At 47.6% G+C, this 18,635-nt stretch overlaps 1 protein-coding gene across 2 annotated transcripts in view; it reads right to left on the bottom strand.

Moving 5' to 3' along the window:
* Positions 1–843: 843 nt before the first annotated feature.
* The window catches only part of adam19a (ADAM metallopeptidase domain 19a), a 67,277-nt gene continuing 49,485 nt past the window's right edge, over positions 844–18,635 (bottom strand). Inside the window, exons 5-22 of one of the 2 annotated variants that reach the window (XM_047048845.1) lie at positions 17,350–17,536; positions 15,215–15,280; positions 14,450–14,521; positions 13,689–13,855; positions 12,920–13,004; positions 12,090–12,232; positions 11,817–11,994; positions 10,575–10,664; positions 10,099–10,294; positions 9,216–9,324; positions 7,885–8,089; positions 7,653–7,730; positions 5,755–5,863; positions 5,288–5,429; positions 4,182–4,281; positions 3,671–3,970; positions 2,989–3,197; positions 844–1,747 (exon numbers count right to left, since the gene is read on the bottom strand). In XM_047048845.1, the coding sequence (XP_046904801.1) occupies positions 1,696–1,747; positions 2,989–3,197; positions 3,671–3,970; positions 4,182–4,281; positions 5,288–5,429; positions 5,755–5,863; positions 7,653–7,730; positions 7,885–8,089; positions 9,216–9,324; positions 10,099–10,294; positions 10,575–10,664; positions 11,817–11,994; positions 12,090–12,232; positions 12,920–13,004; positions 13,689–13,855; positions 14,450–14,521; positions 15,215–15,280; positions 17,350–17,536 (2,488 nt within the window). In that variant the 3' untranslated portion in view covers positions 844–1,695. The remainder of the gene's footprint in view (positions 1,748–2,988; positions 3,198–3,670; positions 3,971–4,181; positions 4,282–5,287; positions 5,430–5,754; positions 5,864–7,652; positions 7,731–7,884; positions 8,090–9,215; positions 9,325–10,098; positions 10,295–10,574; positions 10,665–11,816; positions 11,995–12,089; positions 12,233–12,919; positions 13,005–13,688; positions 13,856–14,449; positions 14,522–15,214; positions 15,281–17,349; positions 17,537–18,635) is intronic. The other variant, XM_047048846.1, reaches the window with a different exon arrangement.

The following is an 18,635-nucleotide window of genomic DNA, read 5'->3' as shown; positions in this document are numbered from 1 at the left end:
AGAATCAAAGAGGTGTTCCAACACTCAATGAACAGGCCAAACCATCTTTTAGTAGGCTATACTACAGTAACAGTTAGTATGCTATAGGAAACAGCAGGGCACATGGGTAAAGAATTGTGAACAACGTCCCCTGTAGCCCAATCATATAGTATAATATCCAGTATTTTTGTGGAGTGTTGTGAGAAAGCTGAGAATGTTCTTTTGGGATAATTACAACATGATAGAAAGTGGAACTTATCCAACGTCTCAACTCGGTCGCCCCAGGACAAACACATTCATTTGTATTAACCCAATGAAAAACCATTTCCCCTCATTATGAGCTCGAGCAATTCTTGAATTTGTGCTTTGAAGGACCACTTATAAGACATACAACAGGTTGCCTAGGGAGGGAACCACATGGTGCCTCACTAGGTAATGCCCTGCAGGGGCCCGGGTTCGATTCCAGACAGGTCATTTCCTGCATGCCCTCCCCTCTCTCTATCCCCTATGTGTCTCTATCTTAATAAAGCAGTAATGCCAAAAATATACCATGGAAAGGTTTGCCTGGGATGCTGTGTACTTATATATTCCATAAGGATGCCTCAAATCTGCATAGGAGATTTCCCTATTAAAAAGACGGTAGCCTTGGATATAGATGTCGTTGAAGATTGAATGTAGTGTCGTGTGCTTGAATTTAAGATGATACAGTATCAGATGACTTTGGAGTGTTCAACTCTGTATCTTTTCCCACAGCTGCTAAAATGTCTTGATAAATACCATTTATAGGCTATCAAATGAAAGATGTTGGCTGTTAGCTCTCTGAATGTTTTAGTAAGATGGAAATGTATAAGAACCACAGGGCAGTTTAGTAAAATGTGTTTTTTATGTAACAATTTAAAAGTCGTACACACAGCAAGAAACATTCAAATCAAATGAACATGAAGAGCCAGGGGTGCATTCAGTATTCAGCGTTGACTAAGCGCTCTACATTGTAAACAGCTTTGAAGAAAATGTTTGTAACACGGATTTCAGATTACTACTTGCGACCGCGCCTTTTTTTTGTTGATTAAAACTTCTTAATCCATCACTCTGTGCAAAAGTAAACATACCATATTTAAAACGTAAAACGTTTTAAGTAATTCAACGTATCGCATTCATACTGTCATACATAATTAAAGACATCTTTGAAACATTTAATCTCATTCTGAACACACCCCTGGGTTGATGAGACCTCTTTGGCACATGACATAAACTTTTCAAAAAAACCAAACAAAACAACAATAATAAAAAAAAATGCTAGCGTTTTATACACAGCGTGCGTAAACAAGATTGACAAACAATAAAAACTCAAATCAAGATTTTGGCAAAGTGACCGCCCCGCCCCCGCCCCGCCCCCCAGCTATGCTGTAACATTTGATTCAGTCTGCAAATCCATGTCGTGCAAAACCTCGTCGTACTCTGGATGGGGTCGAGGTTGTTTGTTTCAAGACGGACAGGGCTGACCCCTGGTTGGTTGTAGGACAGAGGTATGCGTTACCCCAACCACCACAATACACGCACCACCACTTCTCCTTCTGCTCCCCTCCACCTCCCCTCATACCAGCCTCTCCATCAGGGTCTCTCTTTAGTGCAAATAGGCTGACTGATGCGCTGCTGCCGCCTGATAGGCTGACGGGACACTGCTGGTGCCTCTTCATTGGCTGAGACTCCCCAGGGTCATTTTCGAAAAGGTGACGAGGCTGTGTTTGGTTTCACTCCAGGGACTGGTCTGTGGACAGACAGAGAGGGAAAATGTGTGTGAAGACGAGAGACAGAGAGAGAGAGAGAGAGAGAGAGAGGGGGGGGGGGGAGCGAGACGTTGTTGTTTATGACGTGCAGTCTGACTCTTAATTCCATTCAGTCCATCCTCACTGAACCAAACTATTAACAGGTAATGAGAAGGAGTGCATAACAGATCGATAATGGTCTACATTTACCATTGTGTCCCCCTGGAGGATAGATGAATGGGACAGAGAGAGAGAAAGAGAAAGAGAGAGAGGAGGGAGGGAGGGATACAGTAAGAGACAGATCCCCCTGGAGGATAGATGAATGGGACAGAGAGAGAGAAAGAGAGAGAGGAGGGAGGGAGGGAGGGATACAGTAAGAGACAGATCCAAATCTTCTCTCACTTCCCAAACCCACGTCAACAACCAAACCCAGGGTGCATTGCAACTAACTCCGTCACAAAAGTCCAGACGGCAAAATCAAACCGAGCGAGGCGCCGTTTCCTTTTATTTCCAAGAGAGGCAGGCCTCCTGCCATCTCATCACCGGCGCGTGGCCGGTTCTGTGAGCAGAACATCTGGGACGGCAGGAAGCAAAAATTGATTGTCTAGGGCTGAGCTCAGAGACAGAGAGATCTGCGCTTGACAATGCCCATGCCGGCTTCTAAACCCTTCCTACCTGCCTGCGAGACATGCTGCTTATCTAACACGACCCTAAGCTCTGAGAGACAAAGCTACACACACCAACACACACACACACAGACATTGACACACACACAAACACACACACTCCAATTCATCCAACCAACCACTCTCCTGGCTGTGACAGCTTTGCAAGCCGAGTCGAAAACAGAGTGAGGCAGCGAGATGGAGATATTGGAATCAGGGGAGGCTATATTTTTCAGTACTTACAACCCCCTCTACTTTTATTATGAAAGTCTCGTAAAGAACATTGAAAGTGAGGGGGATTGGGTTGGAAAAACAACTTTAACAATAGCTACTTTATGAGCCTGAGTTTTCGTATTGCTTTTTCTAGATGGTATCAGGCAGGACAATGTTGGTCTTGGGAGGTCAATTGAAAACCAAAACAGCAACGTTTGGGAATTTGGGGATTTTATTTCACTGGGAAAAAATTGTTGATTTAATAAAACCCTGACCACTGCAAGAAACAGTTATGCATATCGATCTGATAACCGCTCATGTAACCTACCGTGTGTGTGTGTGTGAGTTTATGTGTCAAGACCCACCTGAGTGCTTTGAGAGGGGGGATAGCCGTGACCTTGCCCACTGGCTTGGGTCCAACTGTGGGAGGCATCATCACTAGCAGCCCATTGGAGGGTTTGCCAGGCCCCGCTCCTCGTGCTGGGCTCATGGGCAGGACTCCTCGGGGGGGGCTGAGAGGGAGGGGCCTCTGAGGCGGTGAGGGAGAATGTCTGGGCTGGAGCTCTGACACCAGCTGGGAGAGAGAGAGACAGAAATAGACAGGCAGAAAAATGAGAAGTAGAGAGAAACAGGGAAATGAAAAACAATCACCCCCCCCCTCCCCATCTTGGTCTCCATGCAGACCCAGAACACAGGAACCCAAGCACACTGGCAGTGGAACTTCTACACCCTCTCTTAATATACCACTCAAGACGCTACTAATCCCAGGGCTGGCAGTGCTGGGTTTGGCTGTGTGGTTGCACATCTGCCACTCTCGCGTAGCTCCTTACATTTGTCCCAGGGAGAAACTCATTTTCACCCACAAACCCAGTGTGCAACATCACAGCCCCCCAAAAAACAAACCCAACGAAATACACATTATATAGAGGATACTGCCAGGTTCATCCGTCCCTTTTCCTCGTATTAAAATACACCGTAACAACATGGAGATGCACATTGTTTGAAAAGCTTGTGAATGATGCCAAGGCTGACGAGTCCTGGACTCACCAGTGGCGAGCGTGTCGGGTTGAGGGGGAGTGGCTTCTTGGGCGGAGTCAGTTTCTGCGGCGTGCCGGGGGATTTGGGCGGGGCCGAGAGCGGCCTGCTGATGGGCAACGGCGGGCGGGGCACCTTGAAGTCCCGCGGCGTGCCGCGCGGCGAAGGGGCGGGCCTCAAGGGACGCACGATGTTGACCGGCTGGGCGCCGTTGGGGATGGGCCCGGGGCGAAGAGGGAGGACTTCTTTACTGGTGTGAGGGAGCTGAGGAAGGACGACATGGCCGAATGAAACGAAAGAGTCGGCTTCGTACTGAGGAGACGTGAGGCGTTGAGAGGAGGGAGGATCAAGAGAGAGGAGAGGTGGAAGGAAAGCTATTACTGATGGTTAAGACGACGCAGGAGAAGAATAACTTAAGGTCACGCTGCGCTGTTAGTGGGCTTTTGTCCACCTGAGTTTGAGACGGTTGCAAGACAAGGTCAGTCGTACAGGTCACCACACACAAACACTCACACACACTCACCCCCTTGTGACTGTGAGGTTTGTTTGCTGGCCCGACCACCTTGAGATGGAAGGCAGGGTTGAGATGTCCGTTCTTGCCCTTCTCGGCAGAGCTCTCCAGCCTGAGAGAGGGATGAATAGGAATGCATGAAAGAGTATTCGGTCTGGTCAAACAATGAGACATCGACTAGACATAGCTCGCGTCGGCTCAATGTTTGAAGGCCGTCTTGGTATTTCAGACATATTTTTCATTGTGATGGAGTCAGACGTCTGTTTAAGACCGTGTCCGCTGCCGACAGCACAATGCAGCCTGCTTAAACTTCTGGACACTTCCTTCTTTGAGAGGAGGAGATGGCGATAGTTTCTGGAAGGTTCCACTCTGCATGTACATTTGAAGAGCTACAGTCTCACAACAAGTGTGTACGCACACACACTCAATATAAAAGAAATGCTAAATGCTCCACACACCATTACAGCACTGAACTGCAACTGAACTCAAATTGAAAAGAAAAAAAGAAATCCGGTGCAGCTGGTACAGCTCAAAGCCTTTTAATCATCCAAACTATTAACTAGTCCGTCTTTCCCTTTGTATTTAAATATTCCCCTAGATTTCTTCAGTCCTGTCTTTCCTTGGTCCAGCATCTTTTTTCGCCCCCCTTCTGTTTTCATTTAGAGGGTCAAGTGGCTATTCTGCCAAGGGCACCAGAGAATTAACTAGCTAACCGCCATTTTAGATGAGATCCAGTGTTTAGCCGAGTCTACACCCAGTAAAACAATCTGTTTGGCTTGGTGTATTCACAGTAAAGCATGCTTTGCAGACAAGGCTATTTCCGAAGCTCTAACTTATTTGGGTTATGACAGATTTGCCTGTCTGTGTACAGTACACATCACTGATGTTAAGATAGAGCACCAGGCTTTACAAGGGCTTGTTGTTTACACCAATAAAGGTGTGCCAAGGGCAGATTTGACCTCCCTCCCTCCCAATTTACCCATTTGCTGCCATGCTTTCTTTCTTCATTACTTACTTCTCACATTAAGGATTCCCTCAGGCAAAGATGAAAAAAAGAAGGATCCATTTGTGTTGGGAGCTGTACCACTGTATCAGGTCCACAAGGTTAGCATAGCTACCTGTTAGCCTTGTTCTTCTCCCTCTGGGAGAGCCACTTGTGGTACCAGGAGGACTTAATCTTGTAGCAGTAGAAAACCAATAGAACTCCAGGAAGCAGGACCAGGAAGGCAAACAGCAGACCCACCACCAAGCCCACTTGGCCTGGAGACGGGAGAGGAGAGTAGGGGGGGGGGGGGGGTAAGGTGTTACGTTCATATACTTTTCATTTCATTCAAGAGAGAAAGAGAGAAAATTGGTCAAGACGGGCAATTCATTCAGGGAGTACTTAGATAAAGGATAACTAGCATTATGCTAGTTCTGCTATCTATGACACAGAACATATTCAGAAAGACAGGCTTGAAGGTGGATGAGTGAGTGAGTGAGAGGGTGATTGGGACAGTAAGTGAGAGAGTGAGCACCTACATGTGCACCTGTATGCCCGTGCGTGTACATATGTGTTTGCATGTGTGTGTTAAGGTCGACTCACTGTCGTACTGGACAGGCCCACTGTCCACACTGCCTCCCAACCCTGGCTTTTCACAGAAGGGTGGGGCCCAACCACGACCACAATGACAGTTTCCATTGCTGTTACACACCTGTGGAGGAGAACACACACACACACACGTTTCAGTACCTGATTTCCTCCCAAGTTAAACTAAGATGTCTGGCTAAATGCCAAACAAATTAAAATTGTTAAGTGCTTGTTTACAACCGGAACCAAGGTGTGAAAAATTCTGGATTTCTTTACTCTATGGACCGACACTGACATCCCGGAGTGAGAAATTTCTCACAAACTGTCATTCTATAACCCAAAATTGCATGAAAGTCTTGCCAAATTTGGCAAATCAAAGATCTAAGTGTTGAGGCTGCTTTGATTCGCCATCAAACCCTTCTGCAAGTGATTAGCATTTTCCACCTGATTAGCATCTCCAGGCGTCATGCCTCGCATTTGTTGTTTTCCCCTTCGATTATAAGAAGAGAAATGTGTCCATGCCTCAATGACACTGAGATCTACGGATCATATTAGTGAATATAATGGCTATTTACGCCTTATGAACATGTCATTAAAGAAGCAGAGTATCCATGAGGCCCTGATAGTGGCATCATGTTGTTTATTTGCCTTCATTTGAACCTCTTTCTCTTTTCAATCTGGCAACTTTTGCCTGACAACGTGCTTTTTGAATATCTTTCATGCTTTTTTTGTTTAGTCTGAAAACTGAGCTGCACACAACGGCAGCAGAAACAACAGCTGCACGACACTGCAGCTCAGGGGTGACATGGTACCCACCGCCTGTTTTTTGAAATTTGTTTACATCCAACAGCCGCTCCCCCAAGCCACGGGATCAATACGAATCCAATGATAATGCAAATGAAAAGTCGGAAAAAGAGAGAGAGAGAGCGGGAGAGAAAAGGGAGAGTAGGGAGGAGAGGCACAATTTTGCTTTAAATAATCCTTCCTCAAAGCCATTTCCATTTGCTGGCCTTTCGGAGCGAGGGAGCAAACAAACAAAGGAAGACAAACAGAGAATTTTAAACTGGGTGGAGGGAGAGGGGATTAAAGGAGGGGAGTGTGTGTATGTGGTTGGTCTGTGGGCTAAGAAGGGGTTGGCAAAGGAGATTTGCAGTCCTAATCGAATGATAGTGCCAAGCTAATGGAACAACCCCCAACCCCCCCCTCCCCCCTTTCTCTCTCTCCTTAACAAGGGTAAATAGTTTCGTTTTTTTTATGACAAAACGAAAGAAGGATTGAAAGCAGGGAGAAATACGGAGAAAACAAAGATTTGCATCCGTGCTCCACGCTCTTAACCTCGTAAGTCATTTCAAACATAACAGGTCGACAGGTTGTTAGAGGAGAGTGGGTTAGGGTTGGTGCCGATCTGGCTGAATGAATGAATCATGGACCAATGTGGCCTCAAACCCAGTACCTAACTGCCAACACAAGACTTTGGATATTTATGTATTCATCTGTAATGACGACGACCATTGCCATCCTCCTCTGTCATGTAGCTGAGGGGGATGGAGGCTGGAAGTCCACCTACAATTCACTGAACTCAATTCACTCTCTTTTTATCAGCCTCTCTATCAGAACATGTGTTATCAAAACAGTCGGTTAAGCACACACAAACGGCCGAGCTTGTTTATGGCCCTCGTAAACACAGATATGATCCTCTCGGTTTGCTTCTGCCTCTGTTTTACCGCGGCAATCAATAAACCGTCACTCCAGGAGCTGTGCTCGAGTCATCTATTCTCTTTATTTGACAAGAGACGGGGTGACAATGCTGAATGCTCTACCTTCTGCCCAAGGATAGAAACTGACAATCCAACAGGAGCGGAAGGGAAGTAAGTTGCGGCTGACTGTCGGAGTGTGCGTGTGTGTGTGCTTACCCCATGCCTGTGACAGCGAGCAATGCACGTCTCCAGTAGAGTGAAGGAGGCATTTTGGCAACGACGATCTCGGCACACCTATAGGTACGGCAACACACACACACACAGATTTAGTACAGGTGAAACGAAAAACACGACCAAAGTCGTGTTCATTCCGTCCTATGCAGCGCGTGTGCACAACCAAGCACATGTGGTGGGAAGGACCAGGTCTGGGGGGTGTCCCGCTTCTTGCCTTGCCCTCGTCACACTTGGTGCCGGTCATGACCAGGCCCGGGTCGGGGAGGTCCCCCTGGCCGTCCTGGGTGGTGTAGACGTAGGTGCCCCGGCACTTCACCTCCATGCCGTCCGTACGGATAGTGGTGTCGATGGACACGGCGTTGGTGCCCTTGGGCTTCTTGGCGGCACTTTGGCACTGGATCTTGCCGCATTTGGCATCGCTGTGGGCACCAAAAGCGCACACACACACACACGTCAAAAACGTTAGCGAGGACGCCCGTGGGTACACTCCATCTTAAGCATGCTGAACAAGGGAACCACACAGAGCCACCAAAAGAAGGGATTAGGAAATGGACAAATTCAAAATCCGAGTTGAATACAGTAGATTATTGAAACGAGCTCTTGGATACGTGAGCAAGGCTTGTATATACGGCAGCTGGTCTATCCTCTCCATCTTCTGATCCGGCAAGTCCGCCCCTCGAGTCCTCTGTAATGGAGCTGGCTGACGGCGTATCACGCACATACAGGATAGATGTCCACTACCTTCAGCTCACTGCCTCATTTGCATAGCTAACATGCTAATTTGGCATTATTGATTGGCCATGGCGTCACGCCATGAAAAACATCTCTAAAAGAGGAATTAAAGTCTGAGTCTGTGTGTGTCTGTGTGTGTGTGTGTGTCTGTGTGAGACAGAGATACCATGCGGGTTTGTTCGGCTACTTAACGAGGATGAAATGTTGAGATGAAGCAAGGATGTTTGTGAGGGAAGCTGCTCTGGAGAGACTAAGTCAACGGTATTTTGTCTGAATTAAAGTGTAACGAGACTGGCAATATGGAGAATATAGGATGAGGCAGTTCTAGAACATTTCAGCTGACTCGTTTGCGCCTGTGGTTAGGGTTAGGGTCTGTAGGGCTGTTTTAAGTCTATAAACATAGACTTTTGGAGTAGGTTTTATTTTCATGCCTCTGAGTCACTTACAGTGGATCTCCACGCTCCGAAGGAATTTACCGGAGCCTCTGAGTGATTGATTACATATCCTACCAGGTCTACTATGGTTAAATCCATATTATAGTAGAGATAAACGACTGATTAGTGAACACGGATACTTTAGGGTCGGTGCTCTGATCAAGCAGACGATTTTTACCTACGTCAGACTTTCATGTCATTAACTGTTTAGCGCTCAAGGTTACAGGTAACGCACTTGTGCACATTTCTAAAATTGGAGTCAGATACTAACGAGTCAATGATCTCCCTGAGAATCTAACCAAAAGTGAATTGTGGTTCCCAAGCCAGGGACAAACACCAAGCGTCTCTGGCCTTTCAATTCACCAACTATAGGTCTCACCTTTTCTCACACTTCATATAGTTGCCTTGAGAGTCCTTGCCACAGTTTCCAAAGGCGTTCCCGGCTGCGTTGACGTCCTGGAAGCAGGCATCGTGGGCAGGACTGGCACCTGAGGAAACCATCCGTTATGTAAATCGTCTGGCGTTACTGTGGTAATCAATTCTCATTAATAATTCATGCTGTGGGTAATTCCAGGTCGAATAGAGAGTTAAATTTAGATCAAAAACTGCCAGATTTTAGTTTTAAGCCAAACTATAGTTGGCAGTGAAAGGACCAGTCAATAATAAAGTACGTTCCTCTGAAGGTCCACCTTCTACATTTCAGTACCGGACAGTAACCCCCCCTAATATGCCAACATCCATTGGTTTCGAAACAGGAAATAATAAGCACTGTTTATTTTAGTCAACTACAACCAGATGGATGGTCTGGCACAGGTGACAGTTCGGTTACTTTTCCAAACACCATCTTGATTGGCTTGGAGGCAGCCATGAACTTAGTCCCACTAATCCAGTTAGAAGGTGTCATTGTTATCCTGTCATGCATTATCCATGTAAATGAGCTGAGGCAGGATACTCTATGCTACCTACAGTATCATGTAAATGCAAGGGCAAAGGTTTAAGATCCTTATCATTAATTATGCTAATGGTGTTCTGTGGAGGAGATATTAATCAAATGCCGGAGTTTCTCATGCTACCAGTGTCAGAAGTTCGAGATGTGCATCTATTACTAAGTCAGGTACTTGATTAAAGCATTTGACTAGGGTTATCAAAGAGCACACTGGGTGCAGGGAGCAGAGTAAAGGTTTAGTGTGTGTATGGGAGTGTCTACATATAAGGGATCCATGAACAAAAATCAATAACTTGACCGGTATTCGAATGCTCACCATAGCCCCATAGCTGTAGGCATTGCTGCTCGTGAGTGAGGCACATGCCATTGTAGCAGTAGGCCAGCCCATACTGACAGGACGAGCCGTCCAGCAGATAAACGTTAGCGGGGCAATAGGGAGAGCCACCCGTGCAGTACTCTGGCAGGTCGCATGCCCCCGCCGGCCCACGACACATGGTACCTGCCTGCTTCAACTGGACAGGAGGTGGACACAACCATTCACGGAAGGAGGGGTGAGGAAGTGAAGAGATGTGTGTGTGTTTACATGGTTACTGGGCACTCTATACGTGTACAATTTGCATTTCAGTAAATGAAGTGAATTGCAGCATAGGTGCTAAAAGGCTTATGTAATTGCCAAATGAGTTATAGCAATGTGACAACCGTACTTTAATGTTGCCTTTTTTACAGGTCCACAGATTGCATTGAAACACTAAACGGAGTCAGCTTTGGCCGACACAAATGTGTGTGTCTTACTTTACAGTCCTTGCAGCAGACACCGTGGGCACACTCTGCCTCCTCCATCAGGGTGCAGTTGTTGGCATTGCAGCAGTTGTTGGTACACTCCTGTGCGCGCGCACACACACACACACACACACACCCGGAACACACAAGCACCCTCTTAGTAATCTCACTACACACATTATCTATGCAGCACGACCCTGTGCCCACACATACGAGCACCTCTTCCTCTCACATTCACTGATGCCTCTCGCTCCCAGACACACAGACAAACACAGGCACACTCTCAGCTCAGATCCTGGCTCCTCAACTCTGTCTGCTTCTCTTCTCAACGGAGGGTGTTAGTTCACAGGTGGGAGTCGGCGTGACAGCGCTGATCCACGCGTCAAAAGTTTCGCGAAGGTGGCGGTGGGGGGGGGTGTGGGGGACAAAAAAAAGCATGCCATCGTACTCGTGTCAGACGAAGATGACAATGACATCTCCCGTTGCCATGGCGCCCCGGTCGGGCTCGAGCCCAGACACTCTGAACCGACGCGGAAGCCGGGGGAGAGCGAGAAACAGCAGTTATGCAGCGGGGAGACGGGGGGGGGGGGGGGGGGGGGGGACCAGGACCTGCAACCATGGGAAGGGACCCTACATCGACTTAAGATGAGAGGCTTCCGTCACTATGGAGTTTGGAGGGGAGTTCCTCATCGAGTGCCTTTGTAAACAATATGGCTGTAACTTTTGAGTCCTGCAGGCGACGAGACAGCTACAAGACCGTTCCAAAAACTCATGAGTTTGACTGGCACAGTGAGCTGGAAAGGTTACAAAGCTGTATATGGAACGCTCATACTCTTGTTTGCATGAAGCTGTCAATTCAACTCCAGGACTGGTATAGCTTGGTGAGAAAAAAACTATGAAACCTTGTCGGCGGCCATAATACCTAAACAGGTGGCTTGTTAGATGGAGGTTCTATCCTCGCTGTGTACCTGTCAGTTGTGGTTTGAGTGGGAGTCAAAACAACCTCTGCATAGCCGGTGATTTTGTCAGCTTGCAATTAGCTTCTCTTGTTTTTCAATCTGCGTTGCTGGCAATTGAACCAAATGTAATTTACCTAACCGCATGTCCACCAGGCGTGAACACCTCGATTGTCCCTCACAAGAGACGTCTTGCGGAATATCTTAACGGTCCTAGATCTCTAAACAAACACCCCCCCCCAAAGCACCGATCCACCGCCAGTGACCTGATGAGAAGGGATGCAGGCTTGCTTCTTACCTCCGGCTCACCGCAGTCGCACTCCTCTCCGTCTTCCACGAAGCCGTTGCCGCAGCGCTTGCCCCCCACCAGGTCCTTCATGTTGGGCATGTTGAAGAGGCACATCCCCCCTCCCTTCTGGAAGTAGCTGTCAAGGTCCCGCTTGCTACAGCGGCTGAACACTCGTGGAAACGGATGCCTGTTATTCCCCCCCCCAAAAAAAAGACTCATTACAGTTGGACCAACGACTGCGTCCATTTTGTGTCCTCGGCAGACATTTTGTGTCTTCCTTACCCTGTTGCGGCGGCCATGACACAGCCGCCCTGCTCGGCAGAGGCCTCCACACAGCAGCCCTCGTGGTCGTGGCTCATGCCAAAGTTGTGGCCTATCTCATGGGCCATCGTAGCAGCTGCACCAATTGGCAAATCCGAATGGTCCTGTGGAAGCACCGAAAGATTCCAATCTCTTCATCACACGCGAAAATAAAAGGTTTTCCGAGCGGAAATTCAGACTGACGGCCAACTTGGCAACCACATCAGGAGCCCTATCTCCAAATACAGCTTTTTCTGGTCTAATGAGCTTCTTATCTCTAAACTTGTACATCAGACGCCAGCGTGTCTTCATGCTGTTTTTCCTTACAAAACATCAGCCGTTCTCTTGATCTCTAGGTCTCTTGATCGTCCATCCACCTGCAGCGAGCGTACTAGGTTGTTTTTATTCCTGTGTGCGTGTGTGTGTGTCCATTCACCGGTGCTGTTGCAGGATGGCCACATTAGGATTCTCAACCCGGCCTTAGGACCTAGGAGAGCTCATCTAATAGAAGCCTATTAGAAGCTAATCAAGCGTGGTGCAGCTATCGATCTGCTTGGCCTTCGCATCCGCCTCACCACAACACCTACTGAGAGCTGGGTAGGATCCACATGAGGACACACACACACACACACACAGAGAGATGCACAGATAATCAACAAAACACACAGGCCGATACAATCAATCCTACACACACGCACAAATTCAACAGGACACACGCAAACACCTCAAAACACCTCGACAAACAACACGCATACACGCGCCAAAACAAATGCAGACAATCAGCACCACAATCATCCCCAGTCCTGACATACCACATTGATGCCTCCGGAGTTTTCCAGGCTGCACATGCCTTCCAATGGTGCCATCCCGATGGTGGTCCCTTTGAAAATCACACCCCTGTAACACACACACACACACACAAGTAGGCACGTAAACATACACACACACACGAAAAGAAAATCACTTAACCTTAATCTCCACCACACATTGATTGCAGCTACAAGCGTCTTGTAAGACAGGCAGACAGACAGACAGACAGACAGACAGACAGACAGACAGACAGACAGACAGACAGACAGACAGACAGACAGACAGACAGACAGACAGACAGACAGGCAGACAGACAGGCGATGGCGAGGACCGGGCTTCCAGACATCAGTCTGACTGCTGCTCGTGTCTCTCGGTAATAGTTGTCACTTAGCTTTCCAAACCTAATCAAACACAGTCCGATAAAACCCAACAACAACAGGGGCCCCCCCCCCCCCCCCCCCCCCCCCATTCGGATGTGTTGGCAGACAAGCTGTGAGTGTGCCGCCCCGACGCACCGAGGCGTGTCCTTCCAATTACACCTCGCCAAGATCTTTAAGTTAATAAAACCGCCGTTTAGCTAATCGTTTTATCAATCTGTTCCCTAACGAAGTCTGAAATTGTTACCGAGGACGTTAAGAGACGTGCGCGTGTGTTGTTTATGTACGCCGACGCGCGCACGCGCGGGTGTTTCGCATCTGGGCACGCACTGACATGTGCCAGCATCTGCGCCCGTGTGCGTGCGTGTGCGTGTGTGCGTGACCCATCACTCACGTCAGCAGCTGGGCGTTGTCATGCTTCTTGCGAGACTTGAGTTTCTGCCTCCACTGTAGGAAGGACCAGAGGGTGGCGTTGGGCTCCTCGCTCACGATGCACTGGTCCCGCTCTGTCCACACTTCCAGACCAATCAAAGGCACCCGGATGTTCAGAGCCCTGTAGAACTGAAACGCACGCAACAACAAAACAACCGCAAAAACACTCAAACGCAGTTCAGCTCACAACCATGTGATCGTATATATGCTAGGCACGCCCGATTCTCATCTGTAGGCCGTCCCTTCTGTACGGCTCACTAACTGGAGAGCACAATGGATTGCTCCTTTGATCTCATTTGAATCTGCTATGGTCCCTACTCATTAAGGAACGCAGTCACACAAGACAATGTCAACGCCCGCCTCAACCTTTCTGTATTAGCGATGTCCTTCCTAGTTGGAAGCGATACTTTTATCAAATCAGGTCTCTGCGTATGGCCAGACAAATAGTTTGAAGCGGATTGTTAAATATGTGTCATTTTCAATCACTTTCATAGGACATTCTCATAGCCGGGCCAAAGAAAAATAACTTGAAGGGACAATATAGATAGAAAGTGTAAAGTAGCTCATTCTAAATAGGAGAGACTTACTGGTACGATGGTAATTTTGTTGGGGCAGACTACCGCCCATGCTCTGACAGAATCTATTATGCTGACACTGTCAAGCACAAGTCTGTTTATGCCTTCGGAAACAGCATCCAAGACTTGCAAAATACAGCTGGCTTACCTTATCCACATAATTGGCAATTTCCATTATCCTCAGTTTGGTCTTCTGATAGTCCTTATTCTGTCGTTTATACTATATCAAAAAGAGAAAAGTGTGAATAGCACATAGTAACGTGCGGCACTGTTGGTGTCAGTAAATATTACGAAAACATTTCAATATTCAAATCAAAGTGTGCCCCCCCTTCCCCAACCACACCCTAATCAACCTTCATAATATACTCCAATAACTCCCAAAAATCAACAACAATGCATGGATAGGATGCTGTGGTCCGATTGGTCCCCATGCACTGTTACCATGGCGTCGTGGCAGCCAATGGTAGCTAGCCAGAGCAGGAAATAGCCCCTCATAAAGATAAAACTTCACATCGCCAAAGCCCAGTGTCTATTTAGGAGAAGGTAATGAGCTCTTCTGCCATTAAACCCAACGAGAAACTTCTTCTCATTAGAATGACAAATCCTTCCCTCTAGTCGTCGTATGCTTGCCTACACAGCTACATTATTATCAGGCTGCAAATTGCACACTCTGCCCTGAGTTCAAGTGTGGAGGAAGCCAATTAGTCTGCGAGAGATAATTGTTCGCATTGTTTTGCATTCAATTTTGACTGATGCTTCCATGGCTGCTTGACGTCATTGGATGAATGCGACGCGCCCCACGTGCGCACGCAAAACAACGCACACGTGTGCACACCTAAAAACGAGACACGTATACGCACACACACAAACAACCACACACACCAAGAGCAGTTAGCAGTGATTGTTAGCTCACCAGTGTGCTGTCTGCAACAATATAGAGCTCCATGTACTTGGTGGTCCCCCAGGCATTCCTCCTAACCTGGAGAAGTCAGACACAAGGGCGGCACAGGACACAGGAAGGCCAATAGGTTACCGCTCTATTTGGGATACTGGACACACGATTGGACCTTCACATTACAGTTCCTGTTGCTCTGTGACCACCGGCCATCCGATCATCGAATCATTTCAACATTGTCATAAACAACAAGGTTATAAACCATGGCAACAGGATAACAAAGTCAAGTTTTTGGGCAAGTGAAGCTTGTGCAAATCTGGTACCAGTACAGACAGCCATATTTGTCTGAAACTCTGTCAGTCTGTTTTTGTGCAACTCTTAAACATTCATCTGTATCTTTCCATCATTAATTTTCCGCTTTGCTAATACTTGATTTCAGCTATTAGGTAGAGGCTTTGTGGTTATTAAAAATCATTGATTTATGTGTTGAGGCATTGCAGCCAGAACGGGTCTAGACTGAAGACCAATATTGTGCAGCAGCAGGGATGTAGGACCCCCTGCTGCCACACACACACACACTCACAGTCAGATTCAACTGTTTATTTGGGAAGCACCGAGTGGTCTGAGGGCAATGTGTGCTTGTATTTCAGCATAACATCCCAGGATTCATGGCTGGCAGCTCAGGGAAGGGGGGAACGAAAGTAGTAGAGCCACGTTAAGACGGAGAGGAGGAGAGAGGGTAGGGAAAGACAAACAACTGGAAGGAGTCAATGGAGGTTGGGCCAAACAGTTTGGAGACAGAGAGATGGTGTGAGTTAGAGAAATGGAGAAAAGAGAGCCGGGGAGAGAGAGAGCCGGAGAGAGAGAGAGAGCCGGAGAGAGAGCGCTGGAGAGAGAGAGAGAGCGCCGGAGAGAGAGAGGGAGAGAGAGCGCTGGAGAAAGAGAGAGAGAGAGGGAGAGAGAGAGAGAGCCGGAGAGAGAGAGGGAGAGAGAGAGAGCCGGAGAGAGAGAGAAAGAGAGAGAGCCGGAGAGAGAGAGGGAGAGAGAGAGAGACAGAGAGAGACAGAGAGAGACAGAGAGACAGAGAGAGAGAGAGAGGCTCATCTCTCTTGGGGGTCCATGTCTAGACAGCCGAGGCCAGAATGACCCACTAAGGGGACATGTTCAGCATTCATGGCAACACTGGAGCAAATTGGTCATCTTTTTAGGCCTTTCTTCCCCCTCTACTGAGACACGCTAACACAGCACCACAAGGGACAGAGACAGACAAGGGCCATGGTGACCAAGCAAGCCCCATCATTAATCTAGCTTTCAGTCAGCAAAGAGACGCTTGTGTGCCCCTCAAATGGTACTAAGAGAAATCCAATATTGCGTTTGTACCCATATGACAAAAAGATGTTCATTTCCTCTGCAGGAGAGAATACACTCACCGTGTGTGTATGTGCTGTACGCACATGTTTGAGGACCAAATGCTTGCCGTGTGTATGTGTGTGTGTTTTGTGTTGGAGTGTGAGAGCGTGGGGGGGTTTAGTCAATAGCTATGTAATCATCTACGGCAAAAAGGGAATTATTACTCTGTCCATCACCACGGAGGTATAAATGAATCACACAAAGAACACCCGTCTGTTTGAGAGTATGATAGCAGAAAACAGCCAGTCTCACAGCAAAGAGACAGTCGTTCAGTCATTGTGTTCCTTAAACGCCATATAAGGCATCTGTGAGCCACTGACACCTCATTATTGTTATAAAAAGGTACATCTTGTAACTCTAATCAATCCGTTTGAGAACCGGCAAGGTATCCACTGTGCCGTTAGTATGAGTGATGTATTCCTTCTCTCTATGCAAATACCCCAAAACATTCTTTGTTGCATCCCAGTTTGTGAAGCTCTCTGATGCGTCAGCACTGCCACTAGGAAGCCTACCATCTGTCAGACTCAAAGAAAACATGAACTTCTGCACCCACACATTGTCTTCCAGAAGAAAAGAAAACATCTGTGTTGTTTTCTAATAAACATAATCTTCTAACGACGTCATCGTTTTTTATTGCTGTTGTAAATGCCATGGCTACAAATCCTTTCATGCAGTTGTATGACTTTGACTGTGTGTTGTGACTGAAGAGGGTTGATGTGCTCCAGATGGGTCTGACAGCTCACCCTTTGATGCAAAGGCTTGAGAAGGCTGGAGATGAGGTTGTGAGGGCGTCCCGTCTGGTGACCGTGCCCGCAGGTCCCGCCCGCGCCAGGGAGCTGATCTGCGCTGGACAGCGAGTGTTCGATAGAATCCAGCCCTCCAATTGGCTCAAGGTAGTACGTGTCATTAGAGTTCAAGGATATCAGGCCCCTGTTTATTTGGATAAGGAGAGATGACAAGGGTGAGACGGTTCGATAGGTACGGGATCTAAAAAGAGAAGAGGCCACGATAAATCTCCTTGTGGGGGTAATTTGTTCCGCCTCAGTCACGAGCACAGCAACGGATTCTTGAACAAATACCAGAGCGCGGAACAGACATCGGAACATTTCACGCATTCTATTAAAAAGTAAGTGACGTTGACATCCAGAGACGTACCAGAGAAAAAAAAAAAGCCCTAGTGAAAAGTCAGTGCCGTCTCACAACCCTGTACTGGTCACAGGCCAGCAGGGGGCGCTAGGGGGCCCACAGGGCCTGGGAGCAGCTTCCTCTGCGCTTCTAACCACCTCTATTAAACGCTCCCCTCCTATGGTGGAGCAGGAGGAGAGCCAGGCCCAGAGGATATGAGGCTGTAAAAGGCAATTTAGTGACAAAGGGACTCGCTCTCCATCAGGCACCGTCACGAAGGCTATCCAAGCTGTGCCAAGGGTGCCCTTTTTAACATCCACCTCACGCATTCAAGTGTGTACTATGTGTCATACACACACAAACACAAAAACACACACACACACGCAGTCATTCGGGCAGGGAGGATGCTAACGACTCCTGGCTCTCTTTCTGACCTCAGTAGTCGAGTAATTGGACGAGAGTGGTTGGAGCTTCACTTAGCCCGTCCGTAATTGTGGGAATGCACTCAGTAATCAGGCTCAGTTGAAGGGAAACGTTAAAACAGAGTCGTCCAGAGCTACCTTTAAAGACCACTCCCTATAAACCCAAGGGTCAAACGGTTATATTGAGAGTTGTTAAACACGACCAACTCCTTTCATTACGGGTACTTTGAAAACTTGGAGAATCAGCCCACATGGAACTCTTTTTTACGTTTATTATTGATGTTTAAAATTACTTGAATAAAAAGCCATGACCTTTTTTATTGAACCATTAAGCCGAGTTCTGGTCAGTGCGTGTGTGCGCTCTCAAGAGTTCAAGCCATGGGCACTGAGGACAGAGGTCCATTAAGACCCATCTAATGTGTCTCGTCTTCAGAGCCCTTTGTCTGAGCTGGTTTTGATTCTACCTCAGTATTCTACACATG

Source organism: Hypomesus transpacificus, chromosome 25, assembly GCF_021917145.1.
Source record: "Hypomesus transpacificus isolate Combined female chromosome 25, fHypTra1, whole genome shotgun sequence".
Taxonomy (NCBI): Eukaryota; Metazoa; Chordata; class Actinopteri; order Osmeriformes; family Osmeridae; genus Hypomesus; species Hypomesus transpacificus.
This window is presented reverse-complemented; position numbering and strand designations above follow the sequence as displayed.